We start from the raw sequence: 22,538 nt of genomic DNA on the forward strand, positions 1-22,538 counted from the left end.
CAAGGCGGCAAACAAACAGATGGAGGACGCTTCTGTTCAGCCCCCACCACCATCGCCCCATCGCTGCCATTCACCTGCCCACCCAATGGGAGCCAGAGGATTAAGAGCAAGCAGGCAGGGACTGCAGTCCCAGAAGGGTCCCTGTTTTCCAAGGACAGTCCCAGATTTGCAGAAACCGTCCCGGTTTCTGATCCCAGAATAACCCACCATTTTCATCAGAGAAATGTCAAAGGGTATAGAGTCATGCAGCCAAAGAGATAAGATATAATAAAAACTTGAGAAGACATCTGAAGGCAGCCCTGTATAGGGAAGTTTTAAAATGTTTTGTTATGTTTTTATATACAGTGGTACCTCGGGTTACATACGCTTCAGGTTACAGACTCTGCTAACCCAGAAATAGTACCTCCAGTTAAGAACTTTGCTTCAGGATGAGAACAGAAATCGTGCTCCGGCGGCGCGCCGGCAGCCCCCATTAGCTAAAGTGGTGCTTCAGGTTAAGAACAGTTTCAGGTTAAGAACAGACCTCCAGAACGAATTAAGTTCTTAACCTGAGGTACCACAATATGCTGGAAGCTGCCCAGAATGGCTGGGCCTTCCCAGTGAGATGGGCAGGGTATAGATAAAATGATGATGTTGATGATGGAATAGGACGTCCCCATTTTCATCAGAGAAATGTTGAACGCGCCAGCCCAGCTCAAAGGATTGCCTCAGTTTTCCAAGCGTTTCACAAAAGGCTCCATTCCCGCTCCCCCAGAAAAATCTGCTGCTTTTGTTTGTTTGTTTTGGCAACCTTCTTCGGCTTTGAGACTAGCTGTTCATTTGCAACGTGAGATGTAACTGGCGCCGCCTCGTTTCTCTGCTCAAAGATCACAATCTGCTCTTGAGTTGCTTTGTAGCCAGCGGCAGAGCATATGCCCATGCTGCCCAGAGTGGGCACGCTCCCGAGGGGGACATGGCACGGAGGGTGCCCTCCCAGGCGCAGGATAGCCGCTTGGGTGCCCGGCGCGGCGTGCGTGCCCTGCAGCCAGGGGTGGAGCGAGCCTCCGATGGCGGACATTTGGCACACCGCCGCCCGCAACTCCCAAGCCGTCAAAACGAAGGGGGAAGGGGGATGGCTGTTGGCAAGGTGGCGCAGCTCCGCCCCTTCCCCCGACGGCTCGGGGTAGGCTTGGGAGCCGCAGGCAGGTGGCGCGCCAAATGACCCCCCCCCCTCAGTGAGGGCACCCGGGGCGGCCCACCCCCACCGCCCTAACCCTAACCCTAACCTTCCCACACCTCTGTTTGTTTCCAAAGGTTGCTATTCTGCAGCAGCGGCGGCAGCAAATCTCAGACCCAGGACAGGGGTAGAAATTCGGTCCTCTGGGCTTCTCTGTTCGCCCCTGGAACTCTGCCCAGGCCACACTCCTCCCCAGCCCTGCTATGCTCCTTCCTTGAATGTTTCAGCGCTTGAAGACTGACCATCTCGGCTGCAAGTCCTGGAAGACCTGCAGACCTTTCCCCACCTGGCCTGGGAGGGTGGGGCCCAGACTGACTCCAGCTACAAAAAACGGAGGCTGCTGAACAGACTCTTGGGCTGAGGTATTGCTTAGGGAGGGTTGTTGGGAGTTTTTTCTTCGGTTACCGATATTAAAATTTTTTGCATCTTTATGTTTGGCTCTTGCTATGTTTTCTGTGGAAACTGTTCAATTTGGTGCACCTTTCAGTGTGTTTTATTTGCAATCGTGTAATTCTTTTCATAAGGGACGCGGGTGGCGCTGTGGGTTACCGGTAAACCACAGAGCCTAGGACTTGCTGATCAGAAGATCGGCAGTTCAAATCCCCGCAACAGGGTGAGCTCCCGTTGCTCGGTCCCTGCTCCTGCCAACCTAGCATTTCGAAAGCACATCAAAGTGCAAGTAGATAAATAGGTACTGCTCCGGCGGGAAGGTAAACGGCGTTTCCATGTGCTGCTCTGGTTCGCCAGAAGCAGCTTAGTCATGCTGGCCACATGACCCGGAAGCTGTACGCCGGCTCCCTCGGCCAATAAAGCAAGATGAGAATCTGTCATGACTGGACCTAATGGTCAGGGGTCCCTTTACCTTTACCTAATTCTTTTCATATTGCAAGCCACTTGGAGCACGGTTTTAACTATGAAAAGTGGCATACAAACGAAATTTTGAGGCTAGAGAGAGGTGTGGGTGCAAATGTGTGTAACAACAAACCTAATAATAATAATAATAATAATAATAATAATAATAATAGCAGCAGCAGCAGCATACTGCCCTTAATATGTAGTTCTCAGGGCACTTCACACCATAAAAATACAAGGTAAAAAAGAAAAATACATAATAAAGAACAAAAGCAAACCAGTAAGCTACTTTACAAGGGTAAAATTTACATGCCTTGCTTTGTCCACATTTGCTTCTAGCTCTGCTTACCACTGACATGTGGCCCTTGAAAGGCTGTGCAGCATGGAATGTGGCCCTGGGAAACGTTCCCCATACTTGCCAAATGGAGGGTTGTCACAGAAGCACAGATTTGTAGAGTTGGAAAGGACCACGAGTGTCACCTAGTCCAACCCCGTGCAATGCAGGAATCTTTCGACCATCATGGGACTCGAACCCACAACCCATGCTCTACCAACCAAGGTGTGTTCCATCGCTGAGAAAAGCAGGCATGTATGAAGACACTGCTGTGTCGTTAGGAACGCAGCAAGAGGCCTTATATTGGGTCAGACTAATTGTCTCTCTACCTTAGTGTTGCGAATTTGAACAAGACTTGGCTAGGTTGGATGTGGTTCTCCCTAGCAGGGGTGGAAGGACCTGTCAATTTCACTTCTCCCCAGTAGGGGTAGAAGGATCTTGTCCATTGGGATCCTCTCCCTTTCTCATTTTTCCAGTCTAAATGCAGTTCTCTACATTTCTGCAGCAATTTGCATTTTTTAAAAAAAGAAATCCTCATTTAAAAAAGTATTGAGCATCCGAGAACAAATTTATCCTGGGTACAGTTTTGTATACATTTTTGCAGGCAATTTCTCATAATATATTGCATTTTTGTATGTTTATTGCCACTAATACATTCCTATCTATGCATGCTTTGCCCTAACAGATGCATTTCGGGTTAACCTTGTTTGGCTGGCGAACTGCATTGCAAAATTCAGGAAAGTGCCTCTTTCTTTAGAGTGGCTGTGTTTTGATTCTCATGTTGTTTTAGGAAGTGTGCAATTGATAGATTCAGCTTTTAATGCAAATTGAATATAATTTCCGTCTTTTTCTTCACCTGCTTCTAACCCAGGGGCAGGGAACTTTTATTTTATTTTATCCTGCGGGCCCTGCGGGATCTGATTTCTTTCCACAGGGCCTGTAAGGCAGAGTTGTTCCGCCTGGCCTTTGGCTTAGAATCAGTTTGATTCCCTCCCCCTCTTTCTTTTTCCTTCTCCCCCTGTGAAGAGGCTGCAAGATTAAAATCCTTAATCTTGTTTTTTAAAATTGTATTTTAATCAACTTGTTTTTATTATTGGTTGTTAGCTGCCGTGAGCCCGGTCTTGGCTGAGGAGGGCAGGGTATAAATAATAATAATAATAATAATAATAATAATAATAATAATAATAATAATTATCCCACCATTTCCTCCAAAGCACTCAAGGCAACATGCGCAGCCCTCCTTCCCAGCATCCTATCCTCACAACAGCCCTGTAAGGTAGGCTAGGTCACCCCCTGTTGAGTGGGGACCTGAACCCTGGTCTCCCAGGCCCTAGTCTGACCCTCTAACCGCTACACACCATGCTGGCTCTCTTTGTAGCTTGAGGGCCACAGTAGCTCACGGAGAATCTCCTGTAGGTGGGAGCAGGTCCACAGGGAAAGTGGGCGAAGCAGTGGGCAGGCACAGTATGGTGCAATCCTGCCACACACAAGTCAGATGTTTGCACACACAACACAACATCTGAAACAAACATCTCTATCCAGCATCATCGTACAGTGGTACCTCAGGTTATGAACTTGATGCGTTCTGGAGGTCCGTTCTTAACCCAAAACCGTTCTTAACCTGAGGCACGCTTTCGCTAATGGGGCCTCCTGCTGCTGCCGCGTCGCCGGAGAATGATTTCCTTTCTCATCCTGGGGCAAAGTTTGCAATCCAGAGCAACTACTTCCGGGTTAGCAGAGTCTGTAACCCGAAGCATTTGTAACCTGAGGTACCACTGTACTTCAGTGCCACAATTCAGCCAGGCCAAAGCACTCAAAGTAGCGCTGGAGAGGGTTGTCACCTGGGGGCCAAGCAGAGTCCTGGAGGGCCGCATTCGTCCTCCCTCTCTCAGTTGGAAGAAATGGAGAGAAGTGAAATTTGCAGATCCATCCCGGGAACAAAGTTATTTTATCCCCCATACAGTGGGACCTCGGGTTACATACGCTTCAGGTTACAGACTCCGCTAACCCAGAAATATTACCTCAGGTTAAGAACTTTGCTTCAGGATGAGAACAGAAATGGTGCTTCAGGTTAAGAACAGTTTCAGGTTAAGTACAGACCTCCGGAACGAATTAAGTACTTAACCCGAGGTACCTCTGTATTAAGCACCATATCATACTCAAAATCATGTGCCTGTGTGTGTGTGTGTGTGTGTGTGTGTAAACTACAGTCTACATGTGCACAGGGTAGGGGTAGGTGTGCAATCCATAACTGATCGTGAGAGGCAGTATGGTCCAATGAGTAGAGCTTGGGAAAGCAGGCACTAGATGGGGGGGGACTGTCACTCTCCATATGTCGTTGGACTCCATCTCCCATCAGCCTTAGCTAGCACAGCCATGGATCACGGATGATGGGAGGAGGAGTCCAGTAACATCTGGAAGGACATGAGCTCCTCATTCCTGCGCTAGGCCAACCTGAAACCTGCAGTTAATTGTGGAAGCATCACAGCAGGACGTAGGCAAAATGGTGCACCACTTTAACAAGCCACACAGATATTTAAGACACTAGGCTGGAATTTTCTTTCTATCCTGCTTTTGGCAGGGTCTCTCTCTGTCTCTCTCTCTCTCACAGACACCCCAGATCTGAAGTTCCTCACCCCTATGTAACCTGATCCTCTTTTAAACTGGAGATGCCAGGGATTGACTTTCTGTTCTCTGACCGATGGTCCTTTCCCCCAGATTTTAAAGAGCAAGGAGCCCACATCACAAGACCATAGGTCCATCATAAGCTATTGGTCCATCTAGCTCAGCATTGTCTACACAGGCCGGCAGCGGCTCTCCAGGGTTTCAGACAGGAAGCTCTCCCAGCTGAGATTTGTCAGAGCTCCTGGTGTGACCTGAATTCTCCATCTGACCGGCTGGGGGTGGGGGGAGCTCGACTTTAGTGGGGGTGGGAGAGAGCCCCTTTAGTAAACATATATATTTAATAAATACATATGTGTACTAAGAAGGCTGTACATGCAGCTTGCAAGCTATAAGAGAGTCTGTGTACTGGCCCAGTAAACGCTTCCGCTGCGCAACCAGCAACAGTTCTCTTTGCAGAGCATTAATTAAGTCCAGTGCAGAGATTCTTGTTGCAGTACAAGCTTCAGAGTCTCAGCAGCAAAGAAATAACAACACAGGGAAGCCTGTCTTTCCAAAGACAGGTTTATTGCAGACAGATAACAGAAACACCTCCGGAGCTTTCAGACATTTTTGCTTCACGCCCCGCAGGCAGAGAAAACAAACACTCTTTATATACTGAGCAACTTAACAACTTAACGAGCTTGACTACTTAAAGTCACATGACATTGCTAACTTGCCAGCGTCTTAGGTTTCACACCCTAACACCCCCTCTCGCTGGCAATACAAAAAACAAAATTACTTCAGACCCATTTCTTCACAAAAGTTTTCATGCCGCTGAAACCCAAGCGGTTTTGTAAAACCATCAGCTTGATTTTCATGACTGGGACAGTAATTTAATTTAACAATTCCTGCTTTTACCGTTTGACAAACATTTTGAAAGCGGATATCCAAATGTTTTGTACGACCTTTAAACTGCCCATTTTGTGCTAACTTAAGACACGGTTGATTATCACCCCATACAGTGATTGGAGTGATGGTATTTTCATACATCTCTTGTGCCAAGCATTTGTAAAATTCTAGATCTCTACATAACTCAGATAAGGCACAGAACTCAGCTTCTGTTGACGACAAAGCAATCAGGTTCTGTTTCTTGGATCTCCACCCAATCAGAGAGTTACCAAATTTTATTACACAGCCAGACACTGATTTTCTATCCTTTAAATTTGCCCAATCACTATCTGTCCAACAAGTAATCTGTGCTTGTCCTTCAGAAGATAATTCAAGGCAAAAATCTTTGGTGTATTGTAAATATCTTAACACTCTTTGAATTCCTTTCCATGCATTTACACTAGGTTTTGAAGCTTCTCTGCTGAGTAAGTTAACAGCGTAAGCAATATCTGGTCTACTCCATTGCGAAAGATGAAGTAAGCTTCCCAGTGCTGACTGAAAGATTTCAGCACTCTTGAATTCAGCACTATCCTTGAACTCATTGTCTTTTACAAAACCCATTTCCATTGGTGTTCTAACACCTGCACACTCTGTCATGCCAAACTTTTTCAACATTTGCAATATCTTGCCTTTTTGATTCAGTAGAAAACTGCCATTTTTGGTCCTATCTATCTGAACACCAAGATAGACCTTTACATCACCAAGATTCTTAACTTTGAAGTGTTTATTTAACTCTTTGGCTAGTTTTTTTACTTGTTCTTGTGTCTTTGAAGTATAAATCAGGTCATCTACATAAACAAGCAAAGATTCTTGAGCATCTCCTGAACCTCTGAAATATAAGCAATTGTCAGCCTTGCTCCTGCTAAAACCAATGCCTACCAAAACGTCATTCAAACACTCATTCCAATTATGAGCAGATTGCTTGAGTCCATAAATAGATTTATGTAGTTTCCATACCTGATTTGATTTACCAACTTTCAACCCTGGCGGTAGCTCCATATAGAGCTCTTCAGCCAAGTCTGAATGAAGATAAGCTGTAGAGACATCAAATTGATTCACTTTGAACCCTTTCTGAGCAGCAACTGCTAATAGTGCCCGTAGGGTTTCACTCCTTGAAGTGGGTGCATAGACTTCAGAATAATGTAACCCCTCTCTTTGCGTAAAACCTCGAGCTACAAGCCTTGCTTTGTACTCTGGTTTCCCCATCGCTGTTGTCTTTATCCTGTACACCCACCTACAACTTACTGCCTTGGTACCTTCTGGCAGTTTGGTGATGGAAAACACACCCAGTTCTTTCATAGAATTCAACTCTTTTTGCATGGCCTCACGCCACCTACTGGCCTCCTCCTGGGGTAATTGCTCAACCTCCTCAAAACTTTCAGGTTCGCAATTTGCCAACCCAGCCCAAACACTAATAGCTTGGTACCTTTTAGGAGGTATACCTTTGTTGGCACGCTTGGAACGCCTTAACAGTTCCTGTGATGTTCCTTCAGTTTCCCCCTCTGACCCAGAATCACTAGTCGTCACCTGTTTGTCACTAGTAGTTGAAGAACTTTCTGATTCTGACTTTACACTCTCTTGCTGTACAGGTGAACTTTTAGAGCTAGAAGATTCTGACTTTACATGTCTCTCTTGCTGTACAGGTGAACTAGAAGAGCTAGAAGATTCTGACTTTACAGACTTGGGTGAACTAAACGATTTCTCACCCTTGTCCTCAGACTCAAATTCCTCAGCCTGTTCTGGAACTAATGCCTGCCCTGGGGCCTGAGTTTCATTGTTACTGTTCACCACGTCAAATAGTATGTCAGGATTTCCATGAATTTTATTCCAACCATCCTGTTCACAAAATTCTGCACTTCTGCTGATTGTGATTTTCGTTTGATTGCCTTCTACATTCACAAATCTCCAACCTTTTGTGTTTGCTTGATAACCACAGAAAAGCATTTCTTTAGATCTAGGATCGCCTTTCCTACGTTGTGCCCTAGGCACCAGCACATAAGCACGACATCCAAAAACTCTTAGATGATCAATTTTTGGTTTTTTCCCAAATAGCATGAAGTAAGGAGTGTTGCCTACTGTGCTATTGTATACTCTGTTAAAAGTATAATTCGCATACAGTGCAGCCTCAGCCCAAAACTGCTGTGGAAGTCCAGAATCAAACAGCAAAGCAGCAATGGCTTCCTGTAATGTTCGAAATTTTCTTTCAGCAACTGCATTCTCCTGTGGTGAATAGGGATTGGTAAGTCTATGAACTATACCTTTCCTTTTTAACCACGTCTCCAGCGTGTGGTTCACATATTCCCCACCACGATCTGATTGTATTTTACGCAACCTCGTGTCAAATTTACATTCGACTTCTTCAATCCAATCCATCAGGATGGAAGCTGCTTGCGATTTTTCTTTCAGAAAGAAAACCCAACTAGCCCTTGAAAAATCATCCACCAAAATTTGCATAAATCTCGCACCTCCAAGCGATTTGACTGGCATAGGGCCACACACGTCTGTGTGCACAAGTTCAAAGGGTTTCTTGCTTACTCTGTCAGATCTAGGATAGTTACATGTCTTAACCTTAGCATGTTTACAAGCACAACAATCCAGAAAATTTGGACAGGGTTTAATGTTACACTCCTCAGCTAAATCTGGCATCTTGCTTACATACTTAAAGCATATATGAGCTAACCTTCTGTGTAGTAGATGTGCACAACCTGTATGAGGAGCCTTATTTACACACTTAGCTTGCGCTTCACCTGTTGAACATCTACCTGCTGCTAACTGCTCTTCATCCAAAACAAAAAGCCCATCCTCACAGGGAATTTTAACTAGCTCCTTCCCCTGTCTCGAAATGGTGCACACATCATTTTCAAACTCAACCTTAAAACCACTTTTTACCAGGCATGACACACTCAAAAGTCCATTCTTCATTCCTGGAAGAACAAAAACAGGAAGGTTAGTTTGCAAACAATTAACATAAATTGTGCCTTTAAGGCTCATTTCTCGTTTACTATTGTCTGCTATAGTCACAGTTTTTGCAACTGGTAATGTCTTGCAGTTCTTCAAGCTGCCACTAGATGTCGCTGGAACTAAACTGTGACTGGCTCCACTGTCAATTACCCACTTCAAGGTTTGTTGGCTCCTTTTAAGACTCTGTTGTGCTGCCATTGCAGATAGTCCCTTATCAGCACCTGCTCCCCCTCTGGATCGTTGATTCTTGTAGCTCTCACGTCGTCTTCCCCTGTAGCTCCGGAAACTGACCTCGGACTGTTGAAATTCCTGTTGCTTTTCAGGACACTTTGCTATCAAATGAAACCTGCTGCCACATCGAAAACATGACTTGCAGGCCATAGCAGACACTTGTGAGGCTTCCTTACAGCTCTGCCTGCTAGTTCCCCCACGCTGGGAATTATCTGAACATCCAACCCTTGGGGTATTTGAATTATCAATACGTTTTCGATGATGTTGATATTCTTGCTCACACAATCTACCAGTCACATAATTCATATTCAGCTGCTCCTCTGGCAAAACTTGTAAAGTTAGTACTAAGTTTTCAAACCCTGCATGCAGGCTGCTAAGCAGAGTATAAACTTTAATATTTTCAGGAAAATTCACACCTAGAGATGACAGTTGGTTGAAATACTCAGTCATCTGTGACGTGTGTTCAACCACACTATCCCCTGGCTTCAGTTTCAACTCATACAAAGCACGTATAATGTTCACCTTCTCTCCGGGCGTGGCTCTATGGTGAATTCGCCTAAGAGCTTCCCAAATTTCAAATGCAGACCTTAAATTTTCCACATGAGGTAATTGGGAATCGTCTATCGATACCATCAACATGCATCTAGCTTTAGTGTCCATTTTATCATGTTCCCTGTTCTGAGCATGTGCAGCAGCCTCTTGCTCTGCTGTGGCATCTGCTGCAACAGCCACAAACGGCTTTCGCCTCTGGACATAGTCAGCCCACACTTCTTTGGCTTCCAACCAGACTTGAGCCCTCTTAGACCACTGCACGTAATTAGCAGAGTTCAACTTTGTAAAGGGAACCTGGAAATTTTCCACTGCCATTCTTGGGGTCTGCTGCTACTCCCTCTGTGTGCCCTTGCTTCTCTTTCCCCTTGGGATTTGTTTTACTCACTTTTCAGACGCCTCCAGCCTCCTCTGAAGCCTTTTAAACTTTTTTTCCCTCCGTCTCTTCACTAGCAACCTACCACCGTCCTCTGTTTTTATTAGCAAAACAAAAACAGAACGGGAGGTCAAGCTTGCCTTTTGCAGCTAATGAAGCTGTAAATCTTCACTTACGCAGCTCTCTCAACTTTCTGCAGCCTCTCAGTTCCTTTAAGAGCTGGATTTACGACCAAGCCGGTCTTCTCTCATCCGAAAGCTGCTTTCACTTTCTCTGCACACAATACAGCTGTAGAAACGTAGAAGGAGCCATAACCTAAGAGAGTCTGTGTACTGGCCCAGTAAACGCTTCCGCTGCGCAACCAGCAACAGTTCTCTTTGCAGAGCATTAATTAAGTCCAGTGCAGAGATTCTTGTTGCAGTACAAGCTTCAGAGTCTCAGCAGCAAAGAAATAACAACACAGGGAAACCTGTCTTTCCAAAGACAGGTTTATTGCAGACAGATAACAGAAACACCTCCGGAGCTTTCAGACATTTTTGCTTCACGCCCCGCAGGCAGAGAAAACAAACACTCTTTATATACTGAGCAACTTAACAACTTAACGAGCTTGACTACTTAAAGTCACATGACATTGCTAACTTGCCAGCGTCTTAGGTTTCACACCCTAACAAGCTATAGCCCCGCAGGAGCCATCTGCGAATCACATGCTCCTCATTCCCAATTAACCTCCATCTCCAGGGCCTACCACTGTGAGTTACCCCTAGGTCTCAAGTTTGGGCCCTGAAATCTCAAAGTCTGCGATGCTCTGGGCCTGCCTGGCAGACCTACTTGGAGGTGCCACTGCGTTGTGAGCCTGGGACCTTCTACATGCCAAGCACGTGCTCTGTCACGGAGCAGCCCTTCCTCACCCCTTTGGATCCTGATCTCCACATACATCTGTATGTCTCTCTCTCTCTCTCTCTCTCTCTCTCTCTCTCTCTCGTAACGCAGATCAAAACGCCTGCAATGATTTGTTACATGAGGCGTGTGTGTGTGTGTGTGTGTGTGTGTGTGTGGTTTTCTTTGGCTCTTTCAAAGAAATTAATTGACAATTCCGGTTTGAGGGAAGTCAGAATTGGCTTGAAAGACAAGTTTTCCTCCTAAAGGCTTGCGAGCGACATCCATAAAGGTAATAGAAAAGGGGAAGGCACTTGGCTCTCAGTGGGAGAGCTATTCCAGGAGACTACGGGGAAACAATGGAGATTTAAAAACATAAAATAAAACAGTGTGTCCTCCTAAGAAAGCACAAATGGTTAGAGCAGGTCACCTCTACGTGGTAACAGGTAAAGGCAAGGAATTGGGGGTCTTTCCCCCTTTAAGCTGCCCTCACACACCCCAAACATACACACCCAGAAGGGTGACAGAATATGTATTTCTCATCACGATTTATTTTTTGGAAATAATTGGTGCTCTCAAAGAGCTTCAAGTCTACTCAGCTTATAGGAATGCTCTGAACATTTTTTTTTTTAAATACTGTTTTACCTATTTAGAGAAACCGCTTCATAGAATCACAGAATTGTAGAGCTGGAGGGGAACCCAAAGGTCATCCAGTCCAACCCCCGGCAATGCAGGAGTGTGACAGATGGCCACCATCTAACTTTATCCATCAATAAAGTGCTCCAAGCGTCGTACAAAGAAATCAACCTTCTACAATCACTTCTTCCTCACGGTATGGCTGGCCCTTCACCATTATTTTTTTTTAAACGCAGCACGTGTTCGTCCGGACTTTGAGTTGCATCCAATGCCAGTCCTACTCACGAGTAGACCCACTGAAGTTCATGGGCACGACTAACTTAGGTGTGCTGACTTCAAGGGCTCCGCTTTACTGAGTAGGGACTTAGGCCCCATCCACCCTCTCAGCATCGTGATGCTTCGCCAGTGTTTCCCAACCCTGGGTCTCCAGCTGTTTTTGGACTACAACTCCAATCACCCCTGACCACTGGTCCTGCTAGCGACAAGCTCCCCTCCCCGTTTGCCTCCCAGAACTAGCAGAGGACTGAAATAAGCAGAGCAGCAGCAGGCTGCACGCAGGCCCAGTCTCAGATTGCTTGGGGGGTAACCCTGGAGTGGAGAGGACTTAAGACAGCTGATGGGAGGCAGGGACCTTCAGTCTCAGCAACTGCTTCATGGGGGCAAGATCTAATGCAGGCATAGGCAAACTCTGGCCTTCCAGATGTTTGGGACTACAATTCCCATCATCCCTAGCTCATAGGACCCAGTGGTCAGGGATGATGGGAATTGTAGTCCCAAGCATCTGGAGGGCCGGAGCTTGCCTGTGCCTGATCTAATGAGTTGCTGTGCTCATTAGGCCTGCAGAGATCCTGCTTTTGCTAATAAAGGGTTAACTCCAACATGCCTGATGTGATTTATTGCTGGCTCGCTCCTGACACTGCTGGAGATTGAGCCTGGGATCTTCTCCAGGCAAGGCAGATGCTCTACCTCTAAGCTCCCATTGAGACCACAATGCCCATGTATAAGACAAATAATAACTGTTGGAAATGTAAAGAAAAAGAAGGAACATTTTATCATATGTGGTGGGAATGTAAGAAAGTAAAAAACTTCTGGGAAATGATATACTGTACAGTAGTACATCGGGTTACATATGCTTCAGGTTACAGACGCTCCAGGTTACAGACTCCACTAACCCAGAAATAGTGCCTCAGGTTAAGAACTTTGCTTCAGGATGAGAACAGAAATTGTGCTCTGGTGGCGCGGCGGCAGCGGGAGGCCTCATTAGCTAAAGTAGTGCTTCAGGTTAAGAACAGTTTCAGGTTAAGTACGGACCTCTGGAATGAATTAAGTACTTAACCTGAGGTACTACTGTATAATGAGATGAAAAAGATGTTGAAATATACTTTTTTTAAAAAAAAGAAGCATTTTTACTTGGTATTATAAGTAAGGATATTAATAGACAAGATGTTAAATTGTTTTTATAAGCAACAACAGCGGCAAGAGTATCGTTAGCCCAGAAATGGAAGCAAGAAGAAATCCCGACGAAAGAAGAATGGCAGACAAAATTAATGGACTATGCAGAATTAGATAAAATGACAGAAAGGTTTCGAAACCTGCGGGACCAGAGATTCACAGAAGATTGGAAGAAATATACGAACTATCTGAAGAGCAACTGTAATCAACAAATTACACTAGTAGGACTACAAGAAGTTTTGTAAAGAGAAATATATGAAACATTGTAAAGTAGAGAAAGAATAGAGATATTAGTTATGAGATTTAAATGTAATAGTGAAAGTAAGAAATGTATATTAAGTGAATAGATTGGAAAAATTCTCAGATGTGATTGATGGAAGTCCAAAAACTGTATAAGATGTAAAAGTATGTCTGCCGTATTTTTCGCTCTATAAGATGCACCAGACCATAAGATGCACCTAGTTTTTGGAGGATGAAAACAAGAAAAAAAATATTCTGAATCTCAGAAGCCAGAACAGCAATAGGGACCGCTGCGCAGCGAAAGCAGCAATCCCTCTTGCTGTTCTGGCTTCTGGGATAGCTGCGCAGCCTGCATTCGCTCCATAAGATGGACACACATTTCCCCTTACTTTTTAGGAGGGGAAAATGAGTCTTATAGAGAAAAAAATATGGTAATTATTGTTGAAAATGGTATGTTAAAAAAAAAAACTAATAAAAATTTATATATGTATAAAAAAAAAGAGACCACGAAGCCTGGAGTCCAAAATGACCTTACCGCACCCCTTAAGCTGGCAAACCTACCAGGGCTGGATCATGTCATCAATTACCATTGGGTAGCAACACCCGGCCTGGTAGCTGAGATCAGAAACCGGGAATCCTCTTGATTCCCCTTCAGATACACAGCTGAATTGTGTCCGGACTGAGTGAAATTGACTGTGTGACCGTTTACCAATTTGGGGGAGGGGGAAAGACTTTGGGGCAACCGGGACACATTTTTGGCTCTTGCAGGAAACATTACGGCAATTGGCCCAGAGAAGGAGGGCGAGGAACAGGCCAGGTATTATTTTCCTAGCCAACTGGCCAGCTTTGGAAAGAAAGGACAAGCAAGCAGCCAATTCACACAACTAAGCTGGCAAGCGGAGGATTTGAGTGTTGGGCAGGGAAGCCGAATGAAATATCGGCCTCCTCTTCACCCCACATCTCAGAATTGAGACACAGCGACTACAACTCTGGCCAAGCCAAGCAGCTGGACTTGTAAGTAGGCAGGTAGGCAGTTCCACGTTTGGCCTCGCCTCCGAAAGGTTATCGTGGAGTTTTGGCAGTCAAAATGATTCAGGGGATGGAGGACTCTCATATGAGGAAAGGTGACATGACAGAAGGTTATAAAATAATGTGTGGCAGGGCGACCGTGGGCAGAGGAAAGTTTTCCTCCTGCTCTCATAACACTGGGCACCCAACAGAGATGAACGTTAGAAGATTTGGGACAGGTAGCCAAAAGCACTTCTTCATAGTTAAACTGTGGAACTCACTGCCACAGGAAACAGTGATGGCCACCGACTCGGGTGGCTTTAAAAGAGGACAGGGCAAATTCACAGAGGCTACCGACCATGGCGGCTATGCTCTGCCTCCACATTCACGCCTGGACCTAATGGTCAGGGGTCCTTTTACCTTTACCTGGGACGCGGGTGGTGCTGTGGGTTAAACCACAGAGCCTAGGGCTTGCCAATCAGAAGGTCGGTGGTTTAAATCCCCACGACGGGGTGAGCTCCCGTTGCTCGGTCCCAGCTCCTGCCAACCTAGCAGCTCGAAAGCACGTCAACGTGCAAGTAGATAAATAGGTACCGCTCCGGCGGGAAGGTAAACAGCATTTCCGGGCGCTGCTCTGGTTTGCCAGAAGCAGCTTAGTCATGCTGGCTACATGACCCGGAAGCTGTACGCCGGCTCCCTCGGCCAATAAAGTGAGATGAGCGCCGCAACCCCAGAGCTGGCCACGACTAGACCTAATGGTCAGGGGACCTTTACCTTACCGGCCACGATGGCTATGCTCTGCCTCCACATTCAGAGGCAGCAATGCCAGTTGTTTGAAACTATAGGGAGAGGGCTCTTGTCTTCGGGTTTTGCCTTTGGGCTTGCCATAATGGGCATCTGGTTTTCCACTGTGAGAACAGGTTGCTGGACTGGTTGAGCCACTGGCCTGATCTAAAGGGACCCCTGACCATTAGGTCCAGTTGTGACCGACTCTGGGGTTGCAGCGCTCATCTCGCTTTACTGGCCGAGGGAGCCGGCTTACAGCTTCCGGGTCATGTGGCCAGCATGACTAAGCCGCTTCTGGCGAACCAGAGCAGCGCCCGGAAACGCCGTTTACCTTCCCGCCAGAGTGGTACCTATTTATCTACTTGCACTTTGACGTGCTTTCGAACTCCTAGGTTGGCGGGAGCAGGGACTGAGCAACGGGAGCTCACTCCGCCACAGGGATTTGAACCGCCGACCTTCTGATCGGCAAACCCTAGGCTCTGTGGTTTAACCTACAGCGCCACCCACGTCCCTGGCCTGATCTAGCAGGGTCTTATTTTCTTATTTGCCTTGAAGGACCAGCCTCCACTGATCTCCACTAAAGGTTTTCCTGCTCTGGCTACTAGAAGCCCTTTGAGTGGAGAGCGCATTGATTTGAACCCATGTTTCTTCACGCAACAAGTTTGTGCCTCTAGACGCCAAGCACCTGTACCCCATGCTGTCAGTTTTCTACTGGTCACCATTGCCTGCCTAGTTGTTTCCGGGCCCCATTAGAAGGGTTAGTTTTGTCCTTTAAGGCCCTTATATTCAGGGTGAAGGACCTTTACTCATGTTCAGCTCTTGAAACGGAAGGAGGCAACTTTGAGGTTCTCCCTCTCTCATCCCTGCCCCACCTGAGGGCTTGTCAGAGGGCGGAGGACAATCGAGAAGAGTGAGTTTCCGACCGCAGCCCAAAGCAATTGAGCAAAGTCCAGTTTAATTGCTCACGGCAGGCAGGGAGACATTTGTTTGTTTGTTTGTTTGTTTGTTTGTTTGAAAGATCCCCAATTAATATGTCCCCCCCCCATGTGCTAACCAATGACCAATAGATAATCACCACAAGCCCACTGGCACGATGGGCCACACGTGGAACGCGATAACAAAGTGAGACATTACAGCCCTGAATCAATTGACGTGGAAGCAATTCTCATTCTCTCTCTCTCATTATTTCCACCCAGTGATCTGTCAAGCTAAAGGTGTCTCTTGTCTAAAATGAATCTCAAATTATTATTATTATTATTATTATTATTATTATTATTATTATTATTATTATTATTATTCTGTTCATGTATTTCAAGGGAAGGGGGCAAAATCTGTTTACCATTCACACTCTGTATTTGTTGGCCTCCGTGGGTTGCTTAAGGAGGAAGGCCTAGATATAATGAGGGGGTAGTTGGTGTAGTGGTTAGAGTGCTGGACTAGGGTGTGGGAGACCAGGGTTCAAATCCCCACCCGGCTAAGAAGCTCACTGGGTGACCTTGGGCCAGTGATTACCTCTCTCAGACTTTTTTACCTCACAAGATTGTCGTGAGGATTAAATGAGGAGGGAGAAAGCCCTGCATGCTACCGGGAGCTCCTTGTAGAAAAAGGTGGGATATCAATGCATAACAAATTAATTTGATCAATCAAGTAGCACATAAAAACGTGGATATTTTTAAAATGAAATAAACGCAGACATCTCTGGTTCAGGTCCCACAAATCCGCCCACTGTACCACACTGCCTCTCCCGCAAAAAGGACACGGGGTCCGTGGCTCTGCTCTCGTTCCACTTCCTGGGATAACTCTGCCATGCTGCTTCCCTTGAGGAAGGCTGCAAATTGCTGCAAAACTTTGTCCATTCCATACATTTAAAGCACATGGTTCTCTGCCAAAGCATCATGGGAACTGTAGTTTGTTAAAGGTGCCAGGAGGTGCAAAGGTAAACTGCAGTTCCCAGAGCTCTTTGGAGAAATGTATGGCATGGACACAGCACAGCCAGAGTCCAAACTTTACATGATGCACGTCGGAGTGCCAACTTGAATAAAAAATTTTTTTGGGGGAGGAGAGGTAAGCTCTGCCACACATAATTAGGAATGGCAGTGCTGATCAACAGGGGCCAAACCCCCTTAAATATTTTATTGGGGGGCCCCAAAGGGACCTCGGCCCCTACAAATTGGCTCCTTGGCGGCGCGCATGAATGTTCCTTTTCTCCCAAGCGAAAGGAGCACAATGCGCCTGATGTACAGCTCTGTAAACCACCTCCTCACTTAGGTTTATTTGCGGTGCATTTTTCATCGCTCACCTTAAGTTGAGCACGACATGACAAGAAGGTTGAATGATCACCACAGCATCACACGCTCTCCTTTTCGAGCCCAAGAGTTCCCCCCCAAAGAATCCTGGACACTGCAGCTTCCAAAGGCTGTTAGGGGTATACTACAGTTCCCGAGGGGTGCACTACAGTTCCCAGGATTCTTTGACAGAAGCTTTCAATGTGTTTGAAATGTACAGCGTCGCTTCAGAAGGCAGAGCTAGAACAAATGGGTGGAAGTGACAGGTTTTGGCTAAACGGTTGGAGGCCAAATTTCAGTCACCATACCCAACATACGTTTAAAGTACATGGTGTCCCCACCAAAGAACCCTGGGAACTGTAGTTCTGCAGGGTCAAACACCACTTCTTTGGGGGGAAGTTATGTGCTTTCAATCTATGGTTTGTATGTAGCTGTAGAGAGTCTTGTAGGGAATGTACTTCACCCCTCCGGCTTCAGCAGGAAAATCGGAGAACAGGGTAACCCCAATCAGGGGTGACCGGTGCCAGTTGCAACTGTTTGGGCGGAAGGCTGGGAGCTGAACAGTAGGTGGCACCAGAGCCCACAAGAGGCCAAACCAACGCAGTCCAGCTTCATTGCCATCCTTCTCTTCCCTGCTGAGCTCTACAAGGGACAACCCTAAGAATTAGAAGGAAGAAGCTAGACTGGATCTTAGTAAGATGGCAGGCAGGTGGGGCTAGCTGAAGTTGGCAGGGCAGGGCCCCCTTTGCGCTAGTGCACCAGCCTCCACTGTCCCAGCCAGGGAATGCCAGCCTGGCTCAATGAGGGATCATTCCAGTTATCGAACGGCTCTCACCACCTCCTACGATTCAGCCACACACTGCCCTCTGGCAACTTGAGCCCATTAGAGTCGTACCTGTGCCCTGTGGCAGCAAAGGCCCAGCCTTTGTCCTCCTCAAGGCCACAGTGCAGCATACAGAAGGCTGCGGGTGCCTGCATCTGAAAGGGAGGGCTTGGAGAGACCCTGGCGAGCTGCTGCCAGTCAGTGTAGACAACACTGTGTTACATACGCCAACAGTCTGATTTGGTATAATGCAAGGGGCACGGGTGGCGCTGTGGGTTAAACCACAGAGCCTAGGACTTGCCGATCAGAAGGTTGGCGGTTCAAATCCCTGTGAAGGTAAACGGCGTTTCCGTGCGCTGCTCTGGTTCGCCAGAAGCGGCTTAGTCATGCTGGCCACATGACCCGGAAGCTGTATGCCGGCTCCCTCGGCCAATAAAGCGAGATGAGCACCGCAACCCCAGAGTCGGACACGACTGGACCTAATGGTCAGGGGTCCCTTTACCTTTATGTTCCTATGCTGTTGTTTCATCGGGGAGGGGCCTTGGGTACAATACGCGCCATCTCCAAGGAGGTCTGAGAGAGACCCCCATCGGAAACCTTGGAGGGCTGGCTGCTGGTGGTCAGTGTAGGCAGCACTGAGCTAGATATGTCAATGGTCCGATGCAGTACAAAGACAGCTTCCTGTTCGAAAAAAGCTCATGTCTTAGAAACACGAGGACTAGGATCTTACTTATCTTTAAAGAAAGGGATCGTAGGTTTGAGGCAGAGACCTGCTTTGGCACCAGGTTTCACCCCCAGCATCTCCAGGTAAGGATTTCCATCTGAAACCCTGGACTGCTGCTGCCAATCAGAGCAGACAATACTGAGCTACTTAGAGTCCCAGGGGTCAGCAAACTTTTTCAGCAGGGGGCCGGTCCACTGTCCCTCAGACCTTGTGGGGGGCTGGACTATATGGGGGGGGGAATGAACAAATTCCTATGCTCCACAAATAACCCAGAGATGCATTTTAAATAAAAGCACACATTCTACTCATGTAAAAACACCAGGCAGCCCTCACAAACAACCCAGAGATGCATTTTAAATAAAAGCACACATTCTACTCATGTAAAAACACGCTGATTCCCGGACCGTCCGTGGGCCAGATTTAGAAGGCGATTGGGCCGGATCTGGCCCCTGGGCCTTAGTTTGCCTATCCATGAATTATACCAACCAATCTGACTCATAAGCCATTTTCCTGTGTTCCTATGCATCAACACTTTAGGTACGCAAGTCCCCCTCAACTCTTCCCCAAACCTAGTTCCTTCAGCCTAAGACTCGTTAGCCGTACCCTTGATGAGCAAAGGCTTTTGCCTTCCGAATCTTGCTAGGCTTCAACTTTCATCTCCTCTAGCCAGCATGACCAATGGTTAGAGACGACGGGAGTTGGCACCTAGCGGCACTTGGCGATGGGAAACAGAGGCTTCTGGCCTCCTCTGAAACCCATTTCACTTCACCTCTCTCTGCTCTGAAAGGGCATCGCCTGCATTTGAATTCTTAAAAACAGAAGCTTGTCCGTTCCGACACCTCCTCCAGCACCACCATCAAAGAAAGACACCACTAAAAATGTGAGGAAACTGTAGATCTTGAAAGGAAAGCCCCAAAATGGGAGCAGAGAGAGAGCCTAGGAGCCAAGATGCTCAGCTGATGCCAAGAGCTTATAAAACACAGCCAAAGGCTGTAGCTCATTGGTAGAGCATCGGCCTTGCATACAAAAGGTCCCAGGTTCAAATCCTCCCAGGTAGAGCTGGGAGAAGCCTCTGTTTGAAGCCCTGGAGTGATGCTGCCAGTCAGTGTACACAGTACTGAACGAATGGTGTGACTCAGGATAAGGCTGCTTCGTACATTCCTGAGCAGCTCCCGATTCTAACTTCTCAGATATCCACAAAACACCTTTAGGAAGTGACATGGTCTTTGAACTATGGGGGGGACACCAAGTGTTTTCAAGGGAAATTCAGCCTCTCTTTCACCACCACCGCCGCCCCATTTGTGCGCCTGCTCTTATAAATCGGGCTTGTCGAGTCAGATCAAAGATCCACCAGGTCCCTACGTCCTGTCTTCCAAGAGTGGGAAGTCAAGATGTCACTGGGGAACTCAGAACCAAAAAAACCGCAAAGGGGACAGCATTCCCTGATTGGCCGTCCCCCGTAATTTGGCGCTGGAGGGTAGACTGCTGCTGGCAATGCAGGTTCCGTTTCCTACTCAAAAGTAAACAGCTGCCAATTTATTCTCAACGAATCTGCTTGATGTCCCCCTCGTGGGTTTTGTGGTTTTTTTTAAGTCATCTAAGCTGCCAGCCATCACCACAAACCTTGCAGAGGTATATCCATATTTTTGCACATCGGTGGATAGGTTAAATGATGAGAAACTCAGCAATGGGCACCCTAGCAGCTGAATCTCACCTGAGGTAAACTCGCCAGGTAAGGCCCCCCCCAACAACACCGCCTTTTCCAGACTGCAGTACAGACACTGCCATCGCGACCTACCTCACAGGGTTGTCGTGAGGAAAAACTACAAGGGAGCGTACGGCAGAATGGCTAAGGGTGATTCCTGTGACTGTTTGAAACATTCAAGAGATCCCTGATGACATCCACTTTCCAAGGCAACGGATTCCCTGGAATTTGGCAAAATACCCAAACAGTACATCGCTCATCCTTCCTTGTTCTGCGTGGCCACATTTCTCTCTGCCTCTCTCTTTCTCACCCCCAACCCTGCACTCCCAATGGGAGGTGAGAAATGCAGTGTACAAACTCCCCCCCCCCCAAAAAAATGGGATGGGATGGTGCATGGCCGCTGGCCACTGGCCTTACCTTCCACAGTTGCAGTGACAGACTCTGTCTTCACCTCTCAAATGCGGTAAGATATAATTGTGAAATCGGTCCAAAAGTGCGTTCATATCCATCAAGCACGCAATTGCCTGTTTCAATAATAATAATAATAATAATAATCACACAACCCCATAAGGCTAGAAGTGTCGGAATAAAACATTATCTCGTGTTTGATTGCTAATATATATTAAAGGAAACCTAGGCCTATGAAAGAAAGACTTGCCCTCAGAATTATATATTACACACACATACATACATACATTGAAATGGGGCACACAGATCAAACGTTCCACAACCGCACCTAAGAATTTGGGGAAGGGGAAGACAAGAGAGAGAAGGAAATAAGAGGAAATCGAAGTGTCTCCTTACCATAACAATTGAGGCCCCCAAGATCATAAATATCATGGTGTTTGTATTCATGGACATCAACTGGAAATGGACAGCCGCTGTGTCACTACCCCCCAGCCCACCCCCCACCCCCTTGCCCAGAATGAAAAAGGAGAGAAAGGGGTGCCAGCTTTTCCTATAGAGGTCAGAGATGGTCAGGTACAAGGTCTTCAAACCGATCTGCAGTCCTGAAGGGGGGGCAGGCTCTTGGCCCCCCCAATTTCCAAGCATACACAAATGCACTCCTCTATTTTCTTATCCAAGCTGAAGCTTCTGGCTGGTTTGTTGGTCTGTTTGGGTCTTTTGCTTTCCACCCCGCTCTCCTCCAACTCCTCCTCCTCCTCCTCTTCTTCTTCTTCCTCAGATTAGTCCAACATATATCGATAGATAGAAAAGATCGGCAGGTAGGCAGAAGAGAAAGATTCCTAGGGCAAATCATGCGATCCACTCAAGCCGTCCAAGCGAAAGGTCGACCACATCACAGCGGTGCACCGCCAACACCAGGCAGAGGAATTGATCCAGCCCCCAAAAATAATAATTTGTGGGGGTTTTTTCTTTTTTGTTAAGAAGAGCAAAACACGAAACCAAGCAAGAAATGGAAAAAAAATACAGAAAGAAAGAGAGGAGGGGGGTGGAAAGGAATGATAAAGAGTAGATTCTGCTTCTGGGGCCATCAGATGACACTCTGGAGCTTCACGGCATCCTCTGCTCAAAAGAAGGATCCATCGTTTTTTTGTTTTTTGTTTTTGGAGGGGGGAAGGAGTGGGTGAGCAATTGGTGCAAAGAAGATTGGGAAGGCTGTTAAAAATTGCTTCCCCTTTCTGCTCTCTTTTCTCTCTCCTCCACTCCCCCCCCCCTTAGCAGGGGGGAAAATGGAAGAAGGCGGCTGGCAAGATGAGATGTTGGTGGGCACGGGGTGGCGTCATGTTGGAGTCTTTTAAAAAGATAGTCGCCTGGTCTTGTTCCATTTGCTGGGGAGGAGACCCATCGATGGGGAGGAAAGGCACGCGCACACGCGAGAGCGCGCGCGCGCACGCACACACACACACACACACAGAGACCCCAGGTTCTGCTAATGCCTGCCTGGAACTGCTGCTGTGTTTTTTCCTC

General features: G+C 46.9%; 1 protein-coding gene across 2 annotated transcripts in view; it reads right to left on the minus strand.

Annotated features, from left to right (window-relative positions):
• TMEM240 (transmembrane protein 240) overlaps window positions 1-22,538 on the minus strand; it is a 46,797-nt gene that overhangs the window by 23,222 nt on the left and 1,037 nt on the right. The window contains exons 1-2 of one of the 2 annotated variants that reach the window (XM_083752856.1): window positions 21,411-22,037; window positions 21,024-21,130 (exon numbers count right to left, since the gene is read on the minus strand). In XM_083752856.1, the coding sequence (XP_083608982.1) occupies window positions 21,024-21,130; window positions 21,411-21,659 (356 nt within the window). In that variant the 5' untranslated portion in view covers window positions 21,660-22,037. Of the gene's footprint in view, window positions 1-21,023; window positions 21,131-21,410; window positions 22,038-22,538 lie in introns of those variants that run through there. The other variant, XM_083752857.1, reaches the window with a different exon arrangement.

This window comes from Podarcis gaigeae (assembly GCF_964106915.1).
Source record: "Podarcis gaigeae genome assembly, chromosome: 8".
Taxonomy (NCBI): Eukaryota; Metazoa; Chordata; class Lepidosauria; order Squamata; family Lacertidae; genus Podarcis; species Podarcis gaigeae.